This window comes from Chondrus crispus, genomic scaffold (genome assembly GCF_000350225.1).
Source record: "Chondrus crispus Stackhouse genomic scaffold, scaffold_197, whole genome shotgun sequence".
NCBI classification, from domain to species: domain Eukaryota; phylum Rhodophyta; class Florideophyceae; order Gigartinales; family Gigartinaceae; genus Chondrus; species Chondrus crispus.
In genome coordinates, this window is record NW_005179065.1 from 151,476 (window position 1) to 176,083 (window position 24,608).

The following is a 24,608-nucleotide window of genomic DNA, read 5'->3' on the forward strand; positions in this document are numbered from 1 at the left end:
GACTCTCGAGGCTGCCCGTGCGGCACTCGCCGCACCTACTTCAGTCTCGATTGCAACGCTCGCGGCGGCCCACTCCCTCGTCCGCACCGTGGGCAAACCGCTTCGCCTCGACCCTCGTACTGGAGAGCCTGTTGCTCCTCCCCCCGCCGTCACCGCCTACGTCATCGCCCCAGATGCCAACCTCGCAGCCTTCGCTTCCTTCACTGCTGCGCAATCTGCTTTGCGCCGTGGCGCCCACCTCGCTGGCGCCGTTCTCCCTCCCCACGTCCTTGTCTCCGGAGTTGGCCGGTGGACATACGTCTACTTCCAGAATCCCACACTACTCTCTTCGCCCGCATCCTCGCAAACCTCCGCCTCATCTATGAAGACCTAACCATCCACTCTGCTCCCCTACCTCCTACCGCTTCCACACTCGACTCTTTCGCCGCCGCTGGTGTTGCATGCCGCCTACGCCGTGAGGCCCTTCGCCTCCTCGACCGTCGCACCCCAACCTCCGTGCCCCTAGCTGTCGGTCAAGCTCTGGCACTCGTGCTCCAGGCTCACGCCCGTGCTACCACCCTCACCCCGCCGACCCGCCCTACTAAACGTGACCCATCTACTCGTGTGGCTCACCGCGACCCTTCCCGCCCCGTCGCCGCTCTTGCTTCGCCGTTGCCGGCCTCCGCCCCTGTGGCGGCTCTTGCCGTCCCCCAAGTCTCTGTAGCGGCATCTACACGGACTCCGACTTCTACTTCACCTACTGCTGCTCCACCCCCTGTGCCTTCTGGCCATCATGCTGGTCGGCCTCCCGCTCTGCCATCTGTGATGTCTGCTCCCAGTGTCCTCACCGTTGCTCCCAACGTCCCCAACGCGGCTCCATTCCTGCAGCCACCGTCTCTGCTCAACCACCTCCGTCCTCGGCACTTACCCCCGCTCCTCCCGATTTGCTCCAGCCTCCTCCCCCCTCTCCTCCTGCCTTCTCTCACAGTCCTTTATTCCATCCCTCGTCTCCGAATACAGTCCCCCCTTCCTCCACCGATCGTCCTCGTCCTGCCACCGTCGGCCCCTCGACAGCCCCCAATGCCTTGCGCAAACGTCCCCTCTCCATCTCCGTGACACTTCCGCCAGCCCGCCGTCTCTGTAGCCCCACCTTCTCTCCCGTCGCGGTCCCGCTCCGACACCCCCCATCATCACAGTGAGTCAACCATCCCTTTCCTCCGCCGCAACGCCCCCGTCCCAGTTACACGCTCACAGCCCGCTCCACCTCCTCTCCCCCCCTCTCTCTTCCTTTCGTTCGCGATCTCCTTCTCTGCCCGTTTCGCGCCTCCCAAGTGCATTCTTCTATCCCTTCCCCGTGCCTGCATAGCCTAACCCTTCTACTCATCAAGCTCGTTCGTGCTGCTGCCGCCACCCGGGACCCCGCCGACACCCACAAGGCTTTCCTTCACCTCTACATCCTTCCTGTCGCTGTCCTTCGCCGCTCCTTTCGCGGCGAAACTGGCTGGCGCTCCCGTAAAGCTCAACAACATGCCTTTCGCCAACGCATTCGTCGAGCTTCTTCTGGCCATGCTTGGCCTGCGTTATGGCATGAAGCTCTCCACGTTCACCAAGCTGACGTTGAATGGCAGGACCGACACGCCCGGCGCCACACGGCTTCTGCTTGCCCCCGCCGTCGCATTGGTCGCGCCATGCGGCTCGCTTCTGACGCACAGTACAGTCGCGCCATGAGAGCCCTCGCCGACAAGCCTCTTGCTGATCTCCGCTCCCCTGCCACCCGCAACACTTTGGCTGCCCTTCACCCCTCCCCGGCAGCCCCGATACAAACGCTCCCGCAGATGGACCTCCCCCCGGCGCCAGACATCACGGAAGCTCAAGTCCTTCGCGCGGCACTATCTTTGAATCCCACATCCGCCGCCGGCCCGGACCGCCTCTCACCACGCCTCCTCCAACTTCTCGCTCGAACATCCGTCAGCCCGGAGGCGGGCGTCACCGGTCTCTCTGCCTTAACTCGCTTAGTTCAACGACTTGCCTCTGGCGATCTGCCTGACCGTACTGTACCACTTCTCGCTGCTTCTACCCTTATTCCGCTCCAGCCACGTCCGGACAAGATCCGCCCCATCGCCGTTGGCCAGGCGCTTCGCCGGCTTGTCACCAAAGTGCTGCCGCCTGCCGCTATAGATGACACACGCGACCGGCTCTCTCCCGAACAGCTCGCAAATGGCGTGCCATCTGGCATGGATGCCATCGTTCATGATTGCCGCATGCTCATGCGGCGCCATGGTCGAGACCCCAGCTACGTCCTTGTTTCCGTTGACGCCCGCAACGCATTCAATACGTTCTCCCGCCAAGCCATGCTGCATCGTGCACCTCTTCAGACCCCGACCCTATCACGATTTCTAAACCTAATATATGGCCACGCTGTCCCCGATCTTTTCCTGCCATCGTCGCCTCCAATTCTAATGCTCAGCCAAGAGGGTACGCAGCAGGGCGATCCTGCCAGCATGCTTATGTTTTCGCTCGCCATCCAACCCCTCATCCGCCGTCTCAGCCGCGAGTGCAACCTCGCTCTCAACCGTTGGTAGGCTGATGATGGAACCCTCATAGGCACAATTGCTGAGGTCACCAAGGCACTCCGAATTCTTCGAAATTCTGGCCCTGCCGCCGGTTTCCATGTAAACATTTCCAAGTGTCGTGCGTTCTGGCCATCGTCCTCCCCGCCAATCTCTCCCCACTTCTCGATGTCTTCCCTGTTCAGGTCCCTTCTGAAGGTGGAATGGTTCTCCTTGGCGCCCCCCTCGGCTCTGACGCCTTCATCAAGAATTATCTACAGACCAAGATCCAATCTTGCACCGACGCGCTTCGTCCTCTTCAGGATATTCCGGACGCCCGCATTCGGTTTCACCTCCATCGCGTCACCGGCTCTGTGTGCCGGGTGGAACATACGTTCCGCTTGACACCCCCGATCTTGTCCCTCCCGCTTGCTGTGCGCTTTGACGAACTCCAACGCGCCACCTACTGTCGCCTGAACGACGTTCCCCTCTCGGCATCTATTTCTACTCAAATTGGCTTACCTCTTCGTATGGGAGGTCCTGGCTTCACTCCGCTATCCCCGTTTGTGCATGCGTCCTACGCCGCCCGCCTTCTAGAAGCCGCCCGATCCGCGTTAAATGTCCCGCTAACCCCTCGGTGCCCTTCTACCGCAGCATGGCACGCCGCCATCTCGTCCGAGTGCTCGCGTCCATCAACCCGGAAATACGCACTCGTGGCGTGCTATCAGCACACTCCCCCCTCGGCCCATTCGAGCCAGACGCCCTCCTGGACAGACCTGAACGCGTACACACGACATTATTTCAGGCTCTCCATGGCGCCTTCTCAAGGATGTACTGGGAAAAGTCTGCATGGGATCGCCTCCCCAGCCCCTCCGACCACACACCAGTCTCCGTACGCCGCCGAGCGCGCTACAACTCCCTGTGCGCGCCAGGCGCCGCTTCCTTCTTGTGTGCTCATCCTGCCCTTACATCACGCGTCTCCAGTGAGGTGTGGTCATGTATGCTCCGCCGTCATCTTGACTCCCCGGTCTACGATGACTCCATCCAGCCCCTACTCTGCTCTCACTGTCGTCGTCCCATGGATATACGCGGTGACCATGCCACCATGTGCAAGCACGGCTTCGGTACTGTGCATCGTCACAACACGGTTCGGAACCCTCTGGCACGACATGCTTTCCGCGCCGCAGGATTGAGCTGTGATATGGAAGTCCCTTTTATCATCCCTGGCACGGCTCACCGCCCCGCCGATCTCCTCGTTCAGCCGGCTCCGCCTCCTGCGGGAGCTCTGCCAGACCGTCCTACGGCTTACAATGTCACTGTCCGGAGCCCCTACCGCGTGGGGGCCCTCATCCCGGCTGCTCGCGGTATAGCCGGCGCCGCCGAAGTGGCGGATGCTGACAAGCTAAGAACGCACGCTCGCATCATCCGCTCCGCTCTACATCTACAAGCCGACGCCTCGCTCTCTCTTCTGGACTGGCACTTTGTGCCTCTTGCGTTCGACACCCTGGGCGCTCCCAGCGCCCGCTCTTCATCTGTCCTCGAGTCCCTCTCCCATCAAATTGCCATCCGCACCGGTACCACCTTCGGTACTGCAAAGTCTCGTCTCTCTCATCGTCTTAGTTATGTCATATGGTCAAGCGTTGCCTCAGCCACCCTCGCCCGCATGCCTTATCATGGCGCGGCCTTATCTTGTCCCGCCCAAGTGTGAGTCCTTGAAGCCTGCCCTATGATATGGCATCGGCCCCCCCCTGATTAGTGAAAATAAACCGACAGAGCCGTGGAAATGTGCTTACAGCCACAAGTAGCATACGTTGGAGAAAGGAACGATGCAGAACGACGTTAAATTAATGTCCTGATCGCGTGATTGCGTGATTGCATGATTGCCAATCACGATCAATGGAATGGCCCTGTGGGCCATTTCACACAGACAAGCTTAACCAAACTCGCGATGTCCATTGTTATTTTCTGGATGCACCCAATACACCCGGTGTTGAGCTGCCCCGTCTCGCGTCAGTATGATACATGTCGGCTGCTCTGAAAACTGCTGAAACGGCAAAAATAACTTTGGTAAGGTCGCTAAATTATGCTACAGCAGCAATGACTTTGAAGTATGCCACGTTCGTACCCCTCGAGGGTATATTGATGATGATCATCAGCCAGTGGAGGTCAGCTCAAACTGGGGAAGCTAAGAGGTTTTCTGTCACGAAAGTGGTTCAAGCAGCTTTCCGTTTCCATATTAACCTCAAATGGGCCAACCGTATGTGCACAGTCAGAAGATCTGTGCCGCTTGATCCCTAGCCCAGAACTATAAACGAAACTGTGTCTTGATCAGGTCGTTTGAGAAGCAAGATCGAGTCCCTCACAAGCCTTTCGACAGCGTCCCCTGGCGCACCTTTATTCCTATGTTTTCTCCTCCTGATTACCAAACTCATTGTGCGGTGTTTATGTTTGTCCACTCGGGGAATTGTCGTTTCTCGAACAGCTACAAACAGATTTATCGATCCGTTTCACATCAAAGCATACGTCCATCAGAAAAACCAATGCTCACCTACATACATGGACCGGGATCGCATCTCCTGAGCACCATCGTTTTCGCCGTGGCTTGAGCACTTTTCCTGGAGTACAAAGTTGACATGCGCCACCTTTCACCGCTCGAACACTCCCCGTCAAACTAAGACCTTTCGCCGTCCAACATCGTTCTCTACAAACTACCACGATCATCCAACCAACGCTTCCCCATCCCCCAACCCTCTTTACACACTACCATCCTCGCCTAACCAACACGCTTCCCTAATCTCCCAAATCCCCCTCTGCTGTGAAAAGGCCACCATGGTCTCAACACGGAGCCGAGTTCTTCGGGCAATTCAGCCCAATACGCTTCACGTCACTCGAGCAAAAACGAGAAGCAAGGACACATCCGACCTGTGCACAGAGAGTGCACAGATGATATCCGAGCAAGATTCAGAAGTTTCCGCTACTCGCTTATCCTTTGCAGAGAACGATAGACCGCCTGCAACGGCCGACGACGACGTGTCTGCGTCTTCACTCGCAAGAGCCACCGACAATGCAGAGAACGATAGACCGCCTGCAACAGCTGACGTCGATGTGTCTGCGGCTTCACCCACCAGCGCTTGGAGCGTGTTGTCAATGACATCTGAATCTTTTTCGTGTCTCTTGCGAGTGAAGACGCAGACACGTCGTCGTCGGCCGTTGCAGGCGGTCTATCGTTCTCTGCAAAGGATAAGCGAGTAGCGGAAACTTCTGAATCTTGCTCGGATATCATCTGTGCACTCTCTGTGCACAGGTCGGATGTGTCCTTGCTTCTCGTTTTTGCTCGAGTGACGTGAAGCGTATTGGGCTGAATTGCCCGAAGAACTCGGCTCCGTGTTGAGACCATGGTGGCCTTTTCACAGCAGAGGGGGATTTGGGAGATTAGGGAAGCGTGTTGGTTAGGCGAGGATGGTAGTGTGTAAAGAGGGTTGGGGGATGGGGAAGCGTTGGTTGGATGATCGTGGTAGTTTGTAGAGAACGATGTTGGACGGCGAAAGGTCTTAGTTTGACGGGGAGTGTTCGAGCGGTGAAAGGTGGCGCATGTCAACTTTGTACTCCAGGAAAAGTGCTCAAGCCACGGCGAAAACGATGGTGCTCAGGAGATGCGATCCCGGTCCATGTATGTAGGTGAGCATTGGTTTTTCTGATGGACGTATGCTTTGATGTGAAACGGATCGATAAATCTGTTTGTAGCTGTTCGAGAAACGACAATTCCCCGAGTGGACAAACATAAACACCACACAATGAGTTTGGTAATCAGGAGGAGAAAACATAGGAATAAAGATGCGCCAGGGGACGCTGTCGAAAGGCTTGTGAGGGACTCGATCTTGCTTCTCAAACGACCTGATCAAGACACAGTTTCGTTTATAGTTCTGGGCTAGGGATCAAGCGGCACAGATCTTCTGACTGTGCACATACGGTTGGCCCATTTGAGATTAATATGGAAACGGAAAGCTGCTTGAACCACTTTCGTGACAGAAAACCTCTTAGCTTCCCCAGTTTGAGCTGACCTCCACTGGCTGATGATCATCATCAATATACCCTCGAGGGGTACGAACGTGGCATACTTCAAAGGCATTGCTGCTGTAGCATAATTTAGCGACCTTACCAAAGTTATTTTTGCCGTTTCAGCAGTTTTCAGAGCAGCCGACATGTATCATACTGACGCGAGACGGGGCAGCTCAACACCGGGTGTATTGGGTGCATCCAGAAAATAGCACTCTAACACACAGACAAGCTTCACCAAACTCGCGATGTCCTCCTTGGTCGAGAAAAAACCCCGCATTCCAAGGTTTGAGTACGATATCAACACGGAGGAGGAAATCCCAAAGCTGCGCGAAGTCATACCGGGCTGGGGGACGTCATCATCTGAGGATAGTGCACTCATTGTTGAACCGATCATAGGGGGAATTACAAATCGCATCTACAAACTATCGAACCCGCGTCAAAACCCCTGCTCAGTTCTCGTGCGGATCTTCGGAGGAGAGACCATTTTCACACCCTCCGAGAGACAGCAAGAGAACGCCGTTTTCGAAGAGCTCGGGAAAATCGGTGTTGCTCCCAAGTTGATAGCGCTGTTCGGCAATGGGCGTGTTGAAGCGTTTCTTAACTCACGAGCCATTGTGTTGGACGAAATGGTCGACCCTGTGGTCATGACAGGTGTCGCTCGTGCCATGGCGAAGTTGCATAAGTTCGAGCCAAGCGGAGGGTTGGAGTTGAGTCGGTCTCCAGGTGTATGGGCGGACATAGATAAGTGGGTACCAGAAGTACTGAATTTGCGAGAGAAAAACTCAGCATTTGTTGAAAAGCTATCAGTGAACTTGGACAAATGCGTCAAGGGGCTGCAAGATATTAGAAAAGCTCTGGCTGAGAGGCAATCATCGAGCCCGATTGTATTTTGTCACAACGATTTGCTCTGCGGTAATATTTTAAGGTCCCTGAACCAGGGGACAGCTGTGTCGATCGTCGATTTTGAGTATAGCTCCTTCAACTATAGGGGCTTTGATATTGGAAACTTTTTCTGTGAGGCGATGGGGGGAACGCAAGATGGATATATTGACGCCTCAAGGTATCCATCGAGTAGTGCGCGACGCTTGTTCTGCAGGAAGTATCTGGAGGAGTTTTGTGGGTGTCAGCCGGAGGAGTATGCTGTTTCTGAGCTCGTTGCGGAGGCAGAGGAGTACGGAATGTTGGCGCACTTGTACTGGGGCTTTTGGGGACTCGTACAGAGCGTTACTTCTCCTGTCGACTTTCCGTATGCGTTGTTTGCTGATCAACGATTTACACGCTTTTTCGAGAAATACTCACCGTGACAACTACCTCACTGAAATACGCAGACTAGCCCCGTGCCTAAAACTTATCTTGAAGATAGAGCGCTTCAAAATGAATACCAACAATCCCGGGTGCAGAGATACGCCATCACGATCGCTTTTCGAGGTGACTAATAGCCAAAAGGATATCACGTGCCAATCTCGATAAGCTTGTTTCGCCGCAGCGGACCGCTGCAGGTGAAAGCCTGTCGATAAGGCATGGAGAGAAGACCGTATTTAGTGCCGCTATAGCGAGAGAATAGGAGTTTGATAAGTTTACGAAAGACGGCGCTTTTTGAATGAAAGTTCCGCCTCACGACTCAAAGTAAGCAGGATACATCTCCGCCGTGTGGGAATGCAGAGAAAGCATTTACTGGATCGACTTCCGCTGGAGCCCTACGAAACCGCAATTCGACAACACGAAAGCAAAAGATCGACCTGGTTAGAACAATTCCCTCGCACGCATACACGGAAAATGCGCGAGATAGTCTAATTAGAAACGCACCTGGAGGCATGCTTTGCTGGAGCTTGTCGGCCTTGTCGCTATCCTTGACGACGAGGGTGTACAAGTACTTTGAGCAGCGAACCTTAAATTTGAGCGATCCGTTCTTCTGCTTTTTGATGGTTACGCTGCGCGCATCCTTGCGGCGAGCGGCCATGAGGAAGTCCTTGATTTCGTGTACTTGCTTCGGCTGCGTGTGGGATTGTTTAGGTTAAGCATGGTATGGATGAGTCAGAATTTGTTCCTGAGTGCGCAACGAGAATGATACGTGGAGTACGCAGACTTACCATTTTGAGGTTGGTGCGAGAGGTGCAGACGAGAACAAAACTGTCACGACTTCAAGGTACGGCACAATCGGAAGTATCAAACGGAGCATCGGAATTCTGACGGAGATGGGATAATCAAGGAAGGTGTTCCCGGCCGGCGCCGACGAGAATTACAGAGAAAAACTAAGTTAGGGTTACTGAGGGAGGCATTACAGAAAAAGAAATGGTCTCGAGGTGTGACTGCTGAATACTTACAGCAAAGTATTATTTTATTTGAAAAACACTTATTTAATACTGTAAGGCATGGAAAAGACATTTGGACCCTTCCCAGCTCCTCGGTGCACTCTGATGTTGGCACCAGACCTTTTTTTCTATCAAACCATTAAAACAACTTCCAGGACACACACAGAATTGAAGCCTCGGCATTTATCCACAGTATGCTGAGGGTTTGAAACTCTTCAGCCAAGGTAACCAAATATCAGACTGACACAGGTTCACCTCCGCATTCGTGCCCCACACTTGCATTATTCTAACGCAATGCTACCGAACACACCCGACAGAGGCGCGCTCCTGCCCAGCTTCTTCTACCCCTCTCCGCAAACCGAACTTAGTGTTTCCGAACTTTTGTCCTCCACACCCTTAGACGAAGACTGGGGCGTGAAGGAAGGTTTTCTCTGCGCCATACCCCCAAGGCGCGTTCTGAAGAACGCGGCCGACTTTGAGAGACTGCTCTGCGACTCGCGCAGTCCCAAGGCACCTTCTGTGGATAAAATACGAAGTGCGCTTGTCAAGAGATGTCAGAGTATACATAAGGAATACGTACGAGAGAGAAAGGCTGACCTTAAACGAAAGACAATTGAACAACAACTGAAAAGTTTGGCGGCCCAACAGATGGTCGACGCAGAACGCATGATCGCTGATTTTTATGAGGCCGAATGACCGGGGGCCTCTTTCCATGCGCTCATGACGGGACATCAACTCAAAACGTTCATACGAGGAGTAGGCATGGACGCATTTGTCTGTGGGGGGATGACTGTAGTTCCTCGCCTCGCCTCGCCTCGCTCGCCGTGTTGCATTAGAGGCCCGACTTGCTCATCAATATGTTGATGGGAATCCTGCTGTATGAGGCGCTTTGCAGCGCACAAAGCGTGCGCCTTCTCCGCTGATGTATCCAGTGGCCTCTTCTTGCTTGATTTATGCTCTGGCCGCAGTTGTTTCTCTATGGGTGTCCGGAGACGCGGAGGAGAGAGGCTCGGGTTGAGTACGTATCGCATGAAGGTCCTGGAAGGGGACTTCTCACGAGAGGGCGTTCGCTCTGCGACACTATGATACACCTTATAGAGTGGGCTGGAGCTATTGCGAGTTTACAGATGCGCATGCAAACATTAATAATATTTATGCGTATTTTCTCGACGGTTGTTTTTGACACTTCTGATCCCGACGGCTACCAAGCATGAAGGAATCTATGCCGAAGCGGCCGACCACCCTTCTCTGGCATCTACACAGCCTGCTCGTCTGACGCCAGTTGATCCCACTACTCACCGGCAACTTGCTAGTCTCTACGACAAAGTACGAGTCGTCATGGATCGAACATTCCTAGCGATAAGAGATGAGCTTTCGGTTCGTGAAGCTACTAAAGAAAAAATCAAGATATGCCGCGATGATGCAGAAATTCAAGTACGCGTTGCCCAGAAAGCAATTGCTGATATGCTCATCGAAAACAACATCCACTCAGTAGCTGACAAGGCTCTGAAAGAGCTGAACGCGACAGGTCCGCTCATCGTAAAGATTGAGAAAGCACTTCCAGAGGAACCCGGGTGTTTCTTCAAGTACTTCGACATTTGGAACCCTGTGCTGCAGTCTTGCGCCTCGGTTGCAGTGTTAATAACATTCATCAAGGAAAATACACTGGCCACCAAGGAGAAAGTTATTAAAATGACTGGTGCGGACGTTCGCATGCCTGTCGAGAGCTATCTCTATGGTGTTTGTAACGTGATGCCAGAGCTGTGTCGCCTCAGCATGAACCGCGTGATCAAACGTGACTACGATACGCCTCGCCGCTGCGCTAGCTTCGCGAACGACATTTCGGAAGGCTTCAAGCAGCTCAACTTGCGGAATGATTCCCTGCGGAAGCGATACGATGGCATTAAATATGACGTGAAACGCCTCGAAGAAATTATGTACGACCTCAGCATTCGCGGCCTGGTTAAGAGGGACTGACCGATAGAGAAATGACGAAAACTTGAAAGAGTCGGCCTTGTACATGTACTGTCATCTGTATCAGCTAGGGCTGTCTTATCCATTCACGTTAAAAACCGACCGGCTTCGTACGGAAGCCCCGCGGCATGTGCCTCTTCTTCTGTGATCAAAGCTTCTAACCCGTTACAGCATACCGACCGCGAAACTTTGCTTTCTTGTGTTGTTGCGAAAAACGCTGTCTGAGATGATCATGGCTTGAGATTGAAGTACTGTTTTAGAAACTCGAACGTGGAGAAAGTGATGGCTGTGCCTGGGGTAATCCAGAGAACCCTGGCTGACAGACCCTTGAAAAAGCCTCTAAAACCCTCCTCTGCCGCAATGACTCTCGCAGCATGCCATGTATTCCGATACACGACTCTTCCAGTCTTTGCAGTGGACTGGCTCACAACAAGATGGTCCCCCTGCGTTTGTATTCTTGTCTTGATGACATCTAGAGGCGTTGTAAACGCGCCCGCGATTGCTCCCGCTGCTGACGCACAGAGCGCCACAGCCGGGGTGGGCAATTCGTCTGGCGATGTATGAGCCTTTCCTTTCCCCGTTTGGGCGGCCATGAGCTTAAACCTCTCATAGGTCGCAAAGTAAATCATAGCGTACGGCCCAAAGACGCCAAGTGTGAGTCCATAGCCCTTAAAGAACGCTCTGGGCCCTTCATGAACCATGAGATCCCTCGCGATAGTAGACGAGCTAGCGGTCGACATGGCGCCTGCGCGGACCTGTGCGCGCTGCTTGACTACCTCCATAGGGACCCAAAACACGGCGCTGACAGTCTCGGCGGCGAGCCCAGAGGCAAGGTGGAGGGCGGGCGAGTTGGGTCCGAAGGATGTGGAGTGGACGAGATGGCGCTTGGCTTCGTCGTAGGTGGAGAGGTAGGTAGCAACGGCGGGAGCTTGCATGAGGATAGAAATGCCGAAGCCACGGTAGAGACCCCGGACACCGTCGGTGGAGACGACGTGACGCAGGGTTGACAGCAAGGTGGCGGTGGCTTTGTTGGTCACCATGAGACGACTGCGTAGCGTGTCCATTGGGTGGACGAAGCATCGGGAAAAACAGCCCGCCGCGGCAGAGGCGGCAAGGAGAGAGAGGCCCATTGAAGATGAGAATATGGGGTGATGACGTTGAGGGAGAAGCACTTACGGGAGGAGCTCCAGACCGAAGGCCATCGAGGACATCTCGGCTCCTCTCTCTCCTCTCCGCTGCATTCGTTGATCCATTGGCGGGTGCTCATACTGCACCACCATGCCCTCATGTTTAATAAAGAAACCCCAGAGTCCACGTGTATCATACACAAGTGCCCTGTGGCGCAGCCCTGTAAATGCGCCATACAAAGATGAGATACAGAGAGATCGAAGCTATTTGATGAGCACTTCCTAAACTATGGTACAGTACTGTTGCGGTATGGTACAGTACTGTTGCGGTAATCCAACCGCGAGGCACCGAGCGAGTCGTAAAGTCGGGAATCCACCCACTTCCTTTACTCTTTGCTAGTTCGCTGCCCCCCCTCTCTATCTCTGAGGGTAGGCGATTAAGTACTACTCCCCGGGAGGCCTCAGCTGTCTCTGGTCTTTCCTCCCCTGCCCCCTTTCCTTTCGACCCAGCAGCTCCCGACCACCCGGCGCTGTCCCCTGCCCCAACTCCTACCGTCCATTGCCGTCCTCCTTGCCGTTGGCGCTACGCGCGACACCAGCTGCACCCCTTTTTCCCTTCGGAAGACTGGATTACCCGCCCTTTCGGTTACCTACATGCGCGCACGTGCACTCCTGTTCCGGTTCGCGATCCGTTCGTCCACGTTTACACGTGGGATTCAGTTCTTCCTCAACATCCGTCCCTTTTCCTTCGCACCTGTCTAAATCGGCCGACGATCCGCGATACTCCGATCGAACAGTCGCACAATGACGGTAGGTATGTCTTCTTCCTTGGTCCATTTTGGGGACTTTCGGCCAGCGATGCGAAGCTTGAACAGCCTGTGCCTTTTCCCAGTGCGAGGTTCTTCGATTTCCTTCGAATCTTTCATGCGCTCGAGTAGTCGTAGTCCATCTGGAAACACTCCATTCCTGGCATTGCAAGTCTGGACGGCGGCTGCGGAAATCTTTTGCATACGGTTCGGATGTACGCGAGCTATCTTTCCTCCCAACTCCGACTTCAGCATGAAGCTCACAGGGGAAAGCACTTCATCAACGCGATACGGGCCCAGCCAGGGTCGGACAATTTTGTTCCCTTCCTTGCTGGCCAGTTCCGGAGACCACACCAGCACCCGGTCTCCGGCGACAAATCCCAGATCCTTGACGTCCTTGTCGTATTCGTCGGCGGCCACTTCCCTCGCCCTCACTCCCCGTGACAGAAGCCGGTTGTGTAAATCTCTGAGGTGACTGCTGAGCTCATACGGCTCTCCACGAACGCGGCTGGATTCCTCAGCCCCCCACGACATAAATGCAGAAATGCCAAACATTGCTTCATATGGCGTCAAGCCAGTGGCCTCGTTCACGACAGTATTGTACCGGAAGCATGCGAGGGAAACGTGTTCATCCCAGTCCTGGCTTCCAGTGCTCATGAAGCATGCAATGTCTCGCATCAAGGTCCTGTTCCATCTCTCGACACAGCCGTTCGCCTGTGGGTGCAGGGGTGAAGTCTTGATGCCACTCACTCCGAGTTGCTCCGCCATCGCCTTGACCACGGTTCCGATAAAATTCGGTCCACGATCCGACAAAAGTCTCTCCATTGGACCGAAGATGGACATCCATTCATCTAGTATCAGCTTGGCGACGGTGTCGGCACGCTCGTCTGGAATCGGGATGGCACGGGCAAAGCGCGTAAAGGTGTCAACGATCACCAAAATCTTGATATTTCCGGATGCAGTCCTCGGTGTGACCGACTGCACGTCGACTGCGACTTGTTGAAACCTCCTTCGGGGGTGATAGACCATCATCCTGGCGTGCTTCGCGGGACGGTGAGCCTTTGCTGCAGTGCATGCCACGCAGCACCGCAGCCGGTCTGCCACGTCACTCCGCCAACCAGGCCACCAAAACGACCTGCTGAGTCGATCCGTAGTCCGCCTCACCCCGTAGTGTCCACTGAGCTTGGACCCGTGCACCTCGTCCAGCACGGCGTTGACCAGCCGTTTGGGTACCACAAGTAGCTCCCGGTCTGCCCTGGTGCGACGTAGAAGCCCCCTTTCATCCTTGGTGTACCCAGAGCCTCTCCTCTTGTTTGCGTGCTCCTCAACGTCCCCGAATTCTTCGAGCTGCGCTTGGCGAAATTCGTCGGCGGAAGGGCCACCGCCGAGGCCTGATAACTCCACCACTGCGCGGACGGCCTCGATCTTTCCTTCCTCAGCCACTGGTTCCTCGAGCGCCTTGAAACAGCGCGCGCAAAGTGGCTTCTCGACGGAGTCCCGACTCAAGGTGTCAGGGACAACGAGCTCCCCTCCTGGGGCATACACGACTGTGAAGTCGAAATCCTGGATGCTCACCATCCACCTCGCCAACCTCCCCCGCGGGTCCTTGAGACTCATTAACCACTTCAGCGAGCAATGGTCGGTGACCACGACCACGTCAGTCTCCCCATGCAGGTAGAAGCGCCATTTGCGCAGTCCGTGAACAACTGCCAGACATTCTTTCTCCGTCACAGTAAATTTTCTTTCGGCGTCGGTGAGCTTCCTGCTCGTGAAAGAGACAGGGTGCCACTTTCCGTCATCTTCCCGCTGGAGCAAGACTCCCCCCACGCCGTACGCACTCGCGTCCGTCATGAGCTCCTTGCTCGCACCACGCCTCGGTGCCACAAGAGACTCCGGGTTGCTCAACACCGCCTTCAGATCAGCCCACGCTCTCTTCTGTTGCCACCCCCATCGGTTACTCCAGTCTGGGATGATCAACTTCTGGCCTCTCTTTTTTTTCTTATTGAACCCAGTCCCTACCAAGACCTCGTGTAGAGGTTTGGCCAATTCCGAAAAGTGGTCAATAAAGTCCGCGAAGAAATTCATTAACCCCAGAAACCGCATGAGTTCTTCGCCCCCTCCAGGCTCGACGAGCTGTCGTATCGCCGCAACGTGGGCGTCCGAGGGCCTGATGCCCTTGCTGTCAATCCTGTGTCCCAGGATCTCCGCCTCACGCACCCCAAATTGGCACTTGGCCAGTTTCAGCCGAGCACCGGCATTGTAAAATGTCTCTAATGCCGTGTCTACAGAACGGAGGTGCTCCTCCACAGTAGCAGTTCCCAGGCTGACGTCATCCATAAACGCCCACACATCCAACCCCTTTCTGTTTCCCAAGATGAAGTTGACGATACGTTGGAAAACGGCCGGAGAGTTTTTCATTCCTTGCGGTAGGCGAATGTAGCGGAGCAGCCCTACGACAGTCCGGATCGCGGTAAAATCTCGCGATGCCTCTTCAAGCTCGACCTGAAAGAATCCGTCTTTCAGATCAAATGTAGAGAAGATACATTTCGTCGCCATCCAGTCGAGGGTAGCCCTTACGTCCTCCATTGGATACGTATCTGTGACCGTCAGCGCGTTCAGTGCGCGGAAATCAGAGGTTACGCGCAACGTCCCGTCTTTCTTTCTGACAAAAACGTTGCACGCGGCCCACGGGGATGATGCCGGCTCGACCACCCCCATCCTCAGCAATTTCTCCATTTCGGCGCGTTCGACCTCCTCCTCGCGAGGAGATCGTCTTCTCACCGGACAGCACACTGGCGTGGCGCCCTCGACTAGCTGAATCCTATGCTGCACACCCCCGATTCTCCCCAGTCCCTTGAAGACAGCGCGGCGGTTCCACAGAATTTTTCGTAGTTCCTCCTGTACTCCGCGCTCCGGATGAAACTGAGACAAATCCATGCCGATGTCGACATCGGCGTCGGTGATTGCCGCCATCAGTTCCAGAGCGGCATTGTTGATCAGACTTCTCGTGACCTCTCCTCGAATGCGTCTCCCGTCGACCCACAGCTTTCCGCGAAGTGTCCGTAAGTTGAGGACCAAGCCGTGCCGACGCCAAAACCGGCTCCCGACAAGGACCTTACTCGGGAGGTGCTCTGCGACCCTCACTGGCTCTGCAAACCTTGTGCCCCAGAGCTCAAAAGCGAGCTCCCCTCTGCCGCAGACGGCAATTTTGTGGCCGTCCGCAGCTGTAGCGGTGTCCCCATCTGGGACCCACTTTCCTCCCACTCGTTCGAACCACGACCGATCGACCCATATCGATCGCGCCCCCGTGTCCAGGGGGACCCACACCTTGTCCGACCCTGCGCACAGTTGGACGACAACGTCGTCGTCGAGGCTCCTACTGCCTCCTTCGCAACGACACACCCTCTCCGCCTCCCTTGTGCGAGGGACCCGACCGGCCACTAATTGCGCTTGCTGGGAGGGGCGCCGGTCGCGTTTCCTTCCCCCGCACCTTCCCCCGACGAACCGAGGCCCCTTTCCGCCCTGTCGCGGCGCTTTTTTTCACACGAGCGTGCGAGGTGGCCCTTCAGGCCACAGTAGTAGCACGTGGCCGAAAGAAAGCGGTCTTCGGCAAGTGTAGAGGGGGGCGTCGCGACCGCATCTGGAACGGTCGAGATGACTTGCTTCTCGCGACTGCTGCTGCTGTCTATGGCACGCACGCGCTCCGGTCGGGCTTTCGACTCGCGGTTGAAGCTGGGTTTTTTTTTGCCCATCATAGACACCCTGCTAACTACCTCGTCGAATGTCCCCTGCGCCGCCAGGGCATGATCGCGGAGCCTTACGCTCCGAGATTGCGTGAACTGATCCAGAATTCTCTCTTCTGAGACCCTTTCCGGAAGTGCCACGGCAGCAGCGCACAAGCGGTGCGCAAATTGACTGATGGACTCAGTGCTTCGTCCCACTCCATCATATCAAATGCCACCCGTAGACTTCTCTGATGGCTTCCATTGCAAAGCCGATCCTGCAACAGGACCCAGAGCTCATCTGCGTCGGCATCAAGGTGCGCGGACGCGATCTCCTCCAAAATAGCCAACGCCGTTCCCGAAAATGCACGAGCCAGAAGACGACGATGGCAACCAGGTCGCACGGGGAAGTCCTGACAAATGCGTCTCCATGCCCTCCGGGCAGCGAAAAAATGCGGGTCTCCCGGCTTTGAGATTTTGACGGGGTCCATCGACTTACTGTAAATTTTGTAAGCTGTCTGGGGCAGGTAAAAGTCAGAGAAGTGTCTGCCATATTGTTCATCCCTCGTACCCGTTGGCGCCTGATGGCCACATCTGAGTCCCTCGCTAACCTTTGCCTCAAAATCATTCTCTGCAACAGATAGACCTTCTCCGGTGTCTGCCGTCTTCTGCTGGTTGCCGGTAGTCGTAACTGCATCTTGCGGCCGGAAATCCGCGGTTGCCATCGCGCTGGTCACGTTTGAGACCGTCTGTCCCATCATTATGATCGTCTTTGTGTTTCGGTCGATGGCTTCCATCATCATTTCCATAACTTCTTTCATGCTGGAAACTGCATGTAGAATATGCATATCTGTGCCAGAAGCACCACGAACTGCTCCTCCAGCACTAGCAGATCCAGTTTCATCTTGTAGGGTCATTTCCGACACCAGAGACCTTGGTGTAGTGTGTGTCGGCGGGGTGACCGGCGCCCTATTGACCCCGGTCACCGGGCTTGAGGAAGGCAGGCCTTCAGGGTTTCGTCCTAAGCCCTTCGCTATGCGACGGTCCTCCTTATCTGTCTGATCCGAGCCGTCCATCACGAGTTATGCCCCTTGTTCCTTGCCCCTGCCGCTCACCGGCAGTCTGATCGCAAGTGCCACGATCACTTACAAGCTTGTAATGTTGCGGTAATCCAACTGCGAGGCACCGAGCGAGTCGTAAAGTCGGGAATCCACCCACTTCCTTTACTCTTTGCTAGTTCGCTGCCTCCCCTCTCTATCTCTGAGGGTAGGCGATTAAGTACTACTCCCCGGGAGGCCTCAGCTGTCTCTGATCTTTCCTCCCCTGCCCCCTTTCCTTTCGACCCAGCAGCTCCCGACCACCCGGGGCTGTCCAACGACTGGGGGCCCCCCCCCCCAACTCCTACCGTCCATTGCCGTCCTCCTTGCCGTTGGCGCTACGCGCGACACCAGCTGCACCCCTTTTTCCCTTCGGAAGACTGGATTACCCGCCCTTTCGGTTCCCTACATGCGCGCACGTGCACTCCTGTTCCGGTTCGCGATCCGTTCGTCCACGTTTACACGTGGGGTTCAGTTCTTCCTCAACAGTACTGATATACTGTACTGTATGTACATACTGTAACGCGCACAAGAGGCCTGGAGAAGTACAGTAACCTTGGCAGCCGAAGCTGATACAGGAATCAAGCCGCTTCATGGACCGGAAAGTCGCAACAATAGTCATTGAATAAAGCATACACATTAGAAAGCTGGTCCATGAGATAGCATTCGCAACAATAGTCATTGAATACATAAAGCATATAAAAAAGAAAGCTGGTCCCTGTCAGGGATATGCAATTGTCGCCATCGTGTTACAGTATTTTCTCTACAGTAGATTGTTCATTTCCTGCCATGGGTGCGCTCTTATTAATACAGCAGGCTGATCCAAGAGTACAAGCCTGATAGATACTTCGATAAAGATGGTTCAATAGTATCCAAAACATTTACGGTCGTCACCAGTGCCTAACACGATTGTATATATGTATTGAAGTTCTCGAATAGAAATTCTGTGCAATTCCAACTGTGTTCATCCGACTCAACATTCAAACTTCTTCAATCCGAGGAGCGTTCTCCGTAGGAACCAGTACCAAAAGAACGTTGGGACCAGAGTAGGGCGTCATGGTGTTTTCGTTGTCGATGTGAAGAGTTCCGCAGGTTTTTATTCACATCCCAACAGTCTGAGTCCACACCCGCGGCCTCAATTTCTCGAATTAAAAGGCCGGAGCGTGCCTTGCGTTTGTTAAACATACGTATGAATGCAGAACTCAGCGATGTTCAAAGCATCGAGCCTCTTCATTCCTTGCATGGGTATGCTTTTGTGTAGGAGAGCGTGTTAGACGGTATTGTTGAGAAGGGGCTAACAACAATTTGCCCATCTCCCCAAAAGGTGCCCACCGTCCAGTTTATTACAGTTCTATACCTATGGCCCCAAAGCTCTAGGACAAGGAACCCACTACTGTACATCAGCATTAACCTGATATATTCGCTCTTGCTTAGAATTGCGAAGAACTCATTAAGACACGTTACAAGGTACTGTCGTGCCTTTGCTCAACTTGGATTATCATAGACTCTATGCGGGTTTTGTGTAACGTAGCTATGTGAATCCAACTCATCTTCTTGCGATTTTACCTCGAGAGAGCGCAGGGATAAGATGTTGGCAAGCGTAGGCTATATCCGTCACAGCAAAGCTCAATTCATGTATGGCAAAATTGGCAACCAACCGCCAGTAACATTTTATCCAGTGACACAAAACCTGTGGCACAGCTCGCATGTTACGGCATATGTACATTTTGCGATTCATTTCATTGCATCCGGTGTGGCGCTGAAAGTCTTAAGTAGGCATACAAGACGCGGCCGAAGAGTTGACGCACCGAATTGCTTTTCCACCGTAGAGTGATCTCCCGAAAAGCGAAGAATAAAGAGGACGCGCGGTCAGCAATCTCCACGAAGATGGAAATTGATAGGAGCATCGCGGGAGACATTCCAAAAAAGGTCATCTGATACGAAAATTATGACCCCTGCGATAGAGAAAAACATGTTATACCCTCTAACGGGAATGGTAAGATTAAACTCAGGATCCATAAGAATAGGTCGCACGAATTGCAGTCTTTGGGCTCCTTTGCGTCTCGAGACAAGATACGGGCCACTTTCTCCATATCCGCTTGTGGTGGAGAGCACTCCCACGAGGGACGGTGCGCGGGGTCGGGCAGACGGCACCTTGCTCTTCTTCTTCTTCTCCCTCCTAACCTGTGAGAACTGAGACCACTTCTCGGTTAAATATTACAGTCCACAGTGCAAGTCATACTACTTTGACGGGCTCCAAATTGTGGTGAAATCCTACTTTTAGCAGGAAGATACTTCCATTAGGGTCCCGTGGTGTCCTGAAGGCTGGATGCTCCACATCAACAAGTCAAGGACAGATTGCGATGTCATGTTACACACGAACAAGAGTGAAGTCTTTCCTCATGTTGGGAATCCTTCTCAAGCGTCCGATCAAAATGACAAAAAATCATTTACAACAGCACGCTTCTGGAAAAGAGTGGCAAACATTTCATATAAATTTGCAATTATTGGAATGGTCACAGCCCTGACTCATAATATCCATGCTTCTGTCGACCATGCAACTCATACTGTAAGCACTAGCTTCGCAGAGCTGAACCAAGATCGCTCAGCATGAACGCATAGTTGCTCAAGATCTACAGAGACGTCTTTTCATTTGAGCAGGGCTCGGGAGGTAGGCAAGGTGCGACTTGAAGCTCTCATTGTCATCGCGCAGAACGTCAAGAACGGGCCCCCAGTCCTTTGCGAAGGCTCCCACGTTGCTTGGGTTGTTGTCTCATGCGCGCCGAATTTCATATTCCTTGATAATCGTCCGCCATGGATTTCCTAGGGGAGCAATGGGAGTGGTCTTGGACTAGTCACGGTCAGAAGAAGCACCTTGGTCGCGTTTTCCACAGGAAAATACAAGCCCGCCGACTTTCCGACGACCTTGTCCGCACGTATAAGATTGGGGACACCGTAGTGATGAAGGGTGAAAATGACGACACATGGACTGCGCAGATAGTTGAACTATTTGAAGCCACCGAAGACGACGAAGAACTCCGAGAGGTACTCCAAATGGACTTGCGCAAGATCAATAATGTCCAGGGCTACGAACTCATGCGCGTAACTCTGCGTTGGTTTTACAACTCCTCTGATATGAACAAGCATACTCTCAGAAGCAGTAGTTGTCCAAACCATATCAAGCACGAAATTTACTTTTCCGATCATGTCGAGAAGGAAGGCTACAATGACATCACCGTCATTGAGGGGAAAGCCTGGCTAGTATCTTCAAAGCTGGAAAGGGAGGAATTCTTGCAAAATCCACCGGAAGGATATGAGCGGGATATGGACCAAGTCCGCATTGTGCGATGTTTTGTTAATAGTTTGTCACCAGATCTTGCAGTCCGAGAGTTAGACACGGGAGAGTTGGCTCATCTTCTCAAGAACCCCACAGACGAAAAAGACTTGTTCGAGACCTCCCGCCAGCGCATGCGAAGACTTATCCATTCAGACGGCTCAATCATTCGGCCTCCCTCAAAGGGAACGGGAGCGAAGCCACCGAGACGAAAGCGAAGTCGAAGTATACGGAAGCCTATTGAGATTGAGGATGACGAATTTGATCCCAAGGAAAAGAAGGATGCAACAGACGCACAAGAGCCAGCCAGGGCAAATAAGATGCCTGGGAAGTCTGGAGAAAACACAGATCAAGAGCGACGACGCAAGAAACAGGTCATCGATATTGAGGACGACGATAGCGACGGCAAGGTTGAGCCTAGTGTTGACCCCGCACGACTGCATTCACTTCAACAGGCAAATGAAGAAGTGCTAGACCTTGTAGCCTCGCTAAACCAGAATGCTTTGTCTGGAACAGAGCTGGCTGGTGTTCAGCGAGATTCTCAGGTTGATGGAGCAAGCAAAGGTGAAAAAAGGTTTGCAAGGCGACCGGCATCGGACGAGGCAGGGAAGATACAAAGGGCGCCAAAGCGAAACAGAACTGATGATAAGGAAGTTCTGATGATCAGCGGAAAGAAAGCGAAAGTAAGTAGCATTGGAAAGACGAGCGCAAAGGCTGGTGCGAGCAGCCGAAGAGCAGGCGGCGAAAAGCAAGTTACCGCTGGCGACGATATCGACTGGTGGGAGGAAACCCAAAAGGCACTGCAAAGATTAGAAAAGGAGTTCAATAGTATGCCGTCAGCCTCTCAAGAGCTGTTCCGCAACCATGCAGAAATTGCGTTTGATTTGGCTGTGGCTAAGGTAACGGAGCGTGGACTGTTTGGAAAACTAGACACAAAAAACGAGCAGCTCTCCGCAATCAGCAGGGAGATACTTAATGACTTGAAAAAGGTTATGGTAGAGGAAGCACGTGGCGGAGTAGGCGGACTCAGGGAGTTGGGTGATGGGACGGTAGTATTGGACCCTTCCGATTGATAGATCAACAGATTGTGCACTTGAGGACCGAATCGTGGTGGTGAGGGTATCGTACCCCTCTAACTACTGTACTGGGTATCGAAGGGATCAGAGTCACTACTGTGGACGATGTTGATATCATAAGCACTGGATACTAGAAAGCTTCCAGCTTTGAGACTTTTACTGAGCAGTGGGCGTTTTGGGGTACGGGCGCAGCAAGAAACTAATTACGACTCCGACCTTTTACATAATATTGCGATATGATTAAGACGACTGAGTGAGCAAGCCTCTGCTACAAATACGCGCATTGTGGGAAATTCAGCTAGAGGTAAGACCAAATCGCGCAGGATTACGTGAATATGGCAGAATCAGCACTTAACAATACAGTAGACCAAAGCGTCACCTCGGCATCACCTCTACCTTTTTTTTTGTTTCTCGACAAAGAAAGTTTTAGGTGTAGTTGGTTTCTGAAGTCTAGGCGATTATGGGGCTTGTAGATTACAGCAGATCGTAACGGTGCCCAGGACTCGCACGGAAGGAGAAAGATGCAACGGTGGAGGGGTTTCATGTCCGGGGAGTGGGGTCGTGTATTACCATACCCTTCTCATTGGCTTATTCTGGGACAGAGCTCAAATTGGGACACTCCTTTTCTCATAGATGCTCGCAGAAGGGAGCATGTCTCCGCCTTCCCAACTACACTTGCCCCATCTGCACCCTTCCCCCATTCGAACATCCTTTCGCGCGCGCCCATAACCAACTTTCCTCACTTTCCGTCACCATGCCTCCAACAATGCGTACACAAACGTAAGCGCATCGGCGGCGGCAAGAAATGCGCAAAGTCAAACGCACGCGCCGCAAAAAAGCAGTGGAACTTGTGTGGCACATCTATTCTGTTCGTGCTGTTGCCGCAATGTCAGGGTTATCCCGAGGGACTGCATTTTGCGTCACAAAATGGCATAATACATCAAACGCGGTGACGCCTGCGCAACTGCTGGGAATTTATGCGGACGTCAAGATGGTTCACAGGAGTGGAACGCGCGGGACGAGAAAGTGTGTTAGGTAGTGATACTGCAAACTAAGACAATATTCGACTCCCAGCGAACCACGAGCACCACTTCACATTTTCGCTTGAAGATGACGCTCCTCGTGACGACATCCCCATTTCTAAATGGCCAACGGCTAAAGGAACCCGTAAGCCGGTGCAAGAAACCCGGCCGCACACGTCCCTCAAAAGAACGGCAGCTTCTGCTTTGCGCTAGTAGACACTTGTCTAGACGACACGTGACGTGACCTCATATGAGGTCACTTTTCAACTTATTTTTTCTCACCTTCTGCTTGCTCAACAAGAAGGAAAAAGATACTATCGCCACCGCTGTTGACTTCTGCGTTGCGGAAGGATGGAGTTTAGTGAGATCTGCACGTCTTTTCCAGCCATTTTTTGAATGTCTAAAACAGAATCCTTTTCGAGCAACCTCAACGCGTTGTGTGTTGATATCTTCGAAACCAAAACGCCTGTTTAAAATGTCAACCGATTATTGAAACTTGATTAGATTCGTAGTCTTTCTGTGTATTCACAATTGCTACCCCAATGTTTTACAAGATGTTATTGCCGAGAGCAAGTACTAGGGTAACTACGTACAGTACCTCAAGTATTGCAGTTGCGTGAAAGCACTTTGAGTTTGGGGAATATCAGTAGAAAAGTAAACTAAGTGTGCAAATAATACAGCAACGCAGATTATAGCATAAGTTGTGCATCATATCTTCAATTGCGAGTCCACTTTCAAAAACGGGAAAGCCCGCCTTTTTGTGAGATATGCCTTGCAGTTTCAGTCTACTCCAACTAAACACTATAAAATGGAACAACTGCGCAGTTGATATAGAAAAACCACTTCTTGCAGCTGCTCCTCATTTCTCCCACTCTTTTTACAATTTCAAAAATGAATCCCTCCCGCGCTGTTCAGGCTCTTTCGGACATCACCAACCGACACGTCAATGAAATCGTCGATCACATTGATGACGACGTGGTCGCCAGCGATGATGAGAACGACTCCAATTGTCCGATTTATGACACGTTTCACAATGACGGAGGTTCTCAATCTATTAAGGCGATGTGTAATTTTGATTCTTCTCAATTCTTCGAACTGTGGCTTATGATTGAGGACTACGTGTCAAAGAATTAGAATGTTGGCAGAGGTAAAAGAACACAGTACAAGGCCCAGGATGTTCTCTTTATGACACTTACTGTACTCAAGCATGGTCAGCAGTGGAACTTTACAGCTCGTCTATTTTCCGTTAAATGTTCTACTTTCGAACGTTTAATAACTGGATTTCTACGTATGATATCAGAATACATGTATGATATATGTGTGGCACGCGTCGAGGAAAAATGGACAATGGCCAAGTGTCGTCTGGAGGACCGGGTATTTTCGAATTTTGAATACGCGAGATATGCTGTCGACGTCACTTTTCAGCAGAGCAATCGTCCAAGTGGAAATATATCAGAAGGGAAGCGATACTTCTCCGGTAAGCATAAGCTGTATGGGTACAAAGTGGAAGTTTCAGTACTGCCTACTGGGCTTGCTATTGGGTGCACAGAG

General features: G+C 52.9%; 4 protein-coding genes; 3 read left to right on the forward strand and 1 right to left on the reverse strand.

The window, feature by feature from the left end:
- The first annotated feature begins 6,832 nt into the window (after positions 1–6,832).
- On the forward strand, positions 6,833–7,891 carry CHC_T00008383001 (Choline/ethanolamine kinase, putative). The gene has a single exon (XM_005714791.1). It carries the CDS (start codon positions 6,833–6,835, stop codon positions 7,889–7,891), a length of 1,059 nt encoding a protein of 352 aa, XP_005714848.1.
- Positions 7,892–7,920: 29 nt separating this feature from the next.
- Positions 7,921–8,726, reverse strand: CHC_T00010306001 (60S ribosomal protein L38). XM_005714792.1 is given in 5 exon segments: positions 7,921–8,258; positions 8,259–8,284; positions 8,394–8,580; positions 8,678–8,680; positions 8,681–8,726. The coding sequence occupies 3 exon segments, from the start codon at positions 8,678–8,680 to the stop codon at positions 8,259–8,261; spliced, it is 216 nt and encodes a 71-aa protein (XP_005714849.1). The 5' UTR covers positions 8,681–8,726; the 3' UTR covers positions 7,921–8,258.
- Positions 8,727–19,213: 10,487 nt separating this feature from the next.
- CHC_T00003574001 (hypothetical protein) lies at positions 19,214–19,459 on the forward strand. The gene has a single exon (XM_005714793.1). The coding sequence runs from the start codon at positions 19,214–19,216 to the stop codon at positions 19,457–19,459; it is 246 nt and encodes an 81-aa protein (XP_005714850.1).
- A 980-nt stretch (positions 19,460–20,439) lies between these two features.
- CHC_T00003575001 (hypothetical protein) lies at positions 20,440–22,032 on the forward strand. The gene has a single exon (XM_005714794.1). The coding sequence runs from the start codon at positions 20,440–20,442 to the stop codon at positions 22,030–22,032; it is 1,593 nt and encodes a 530-aa protein (XP_005714851.1).
- Positions 22,033–24,608: the final 2,576 nt, after the last annotated feature.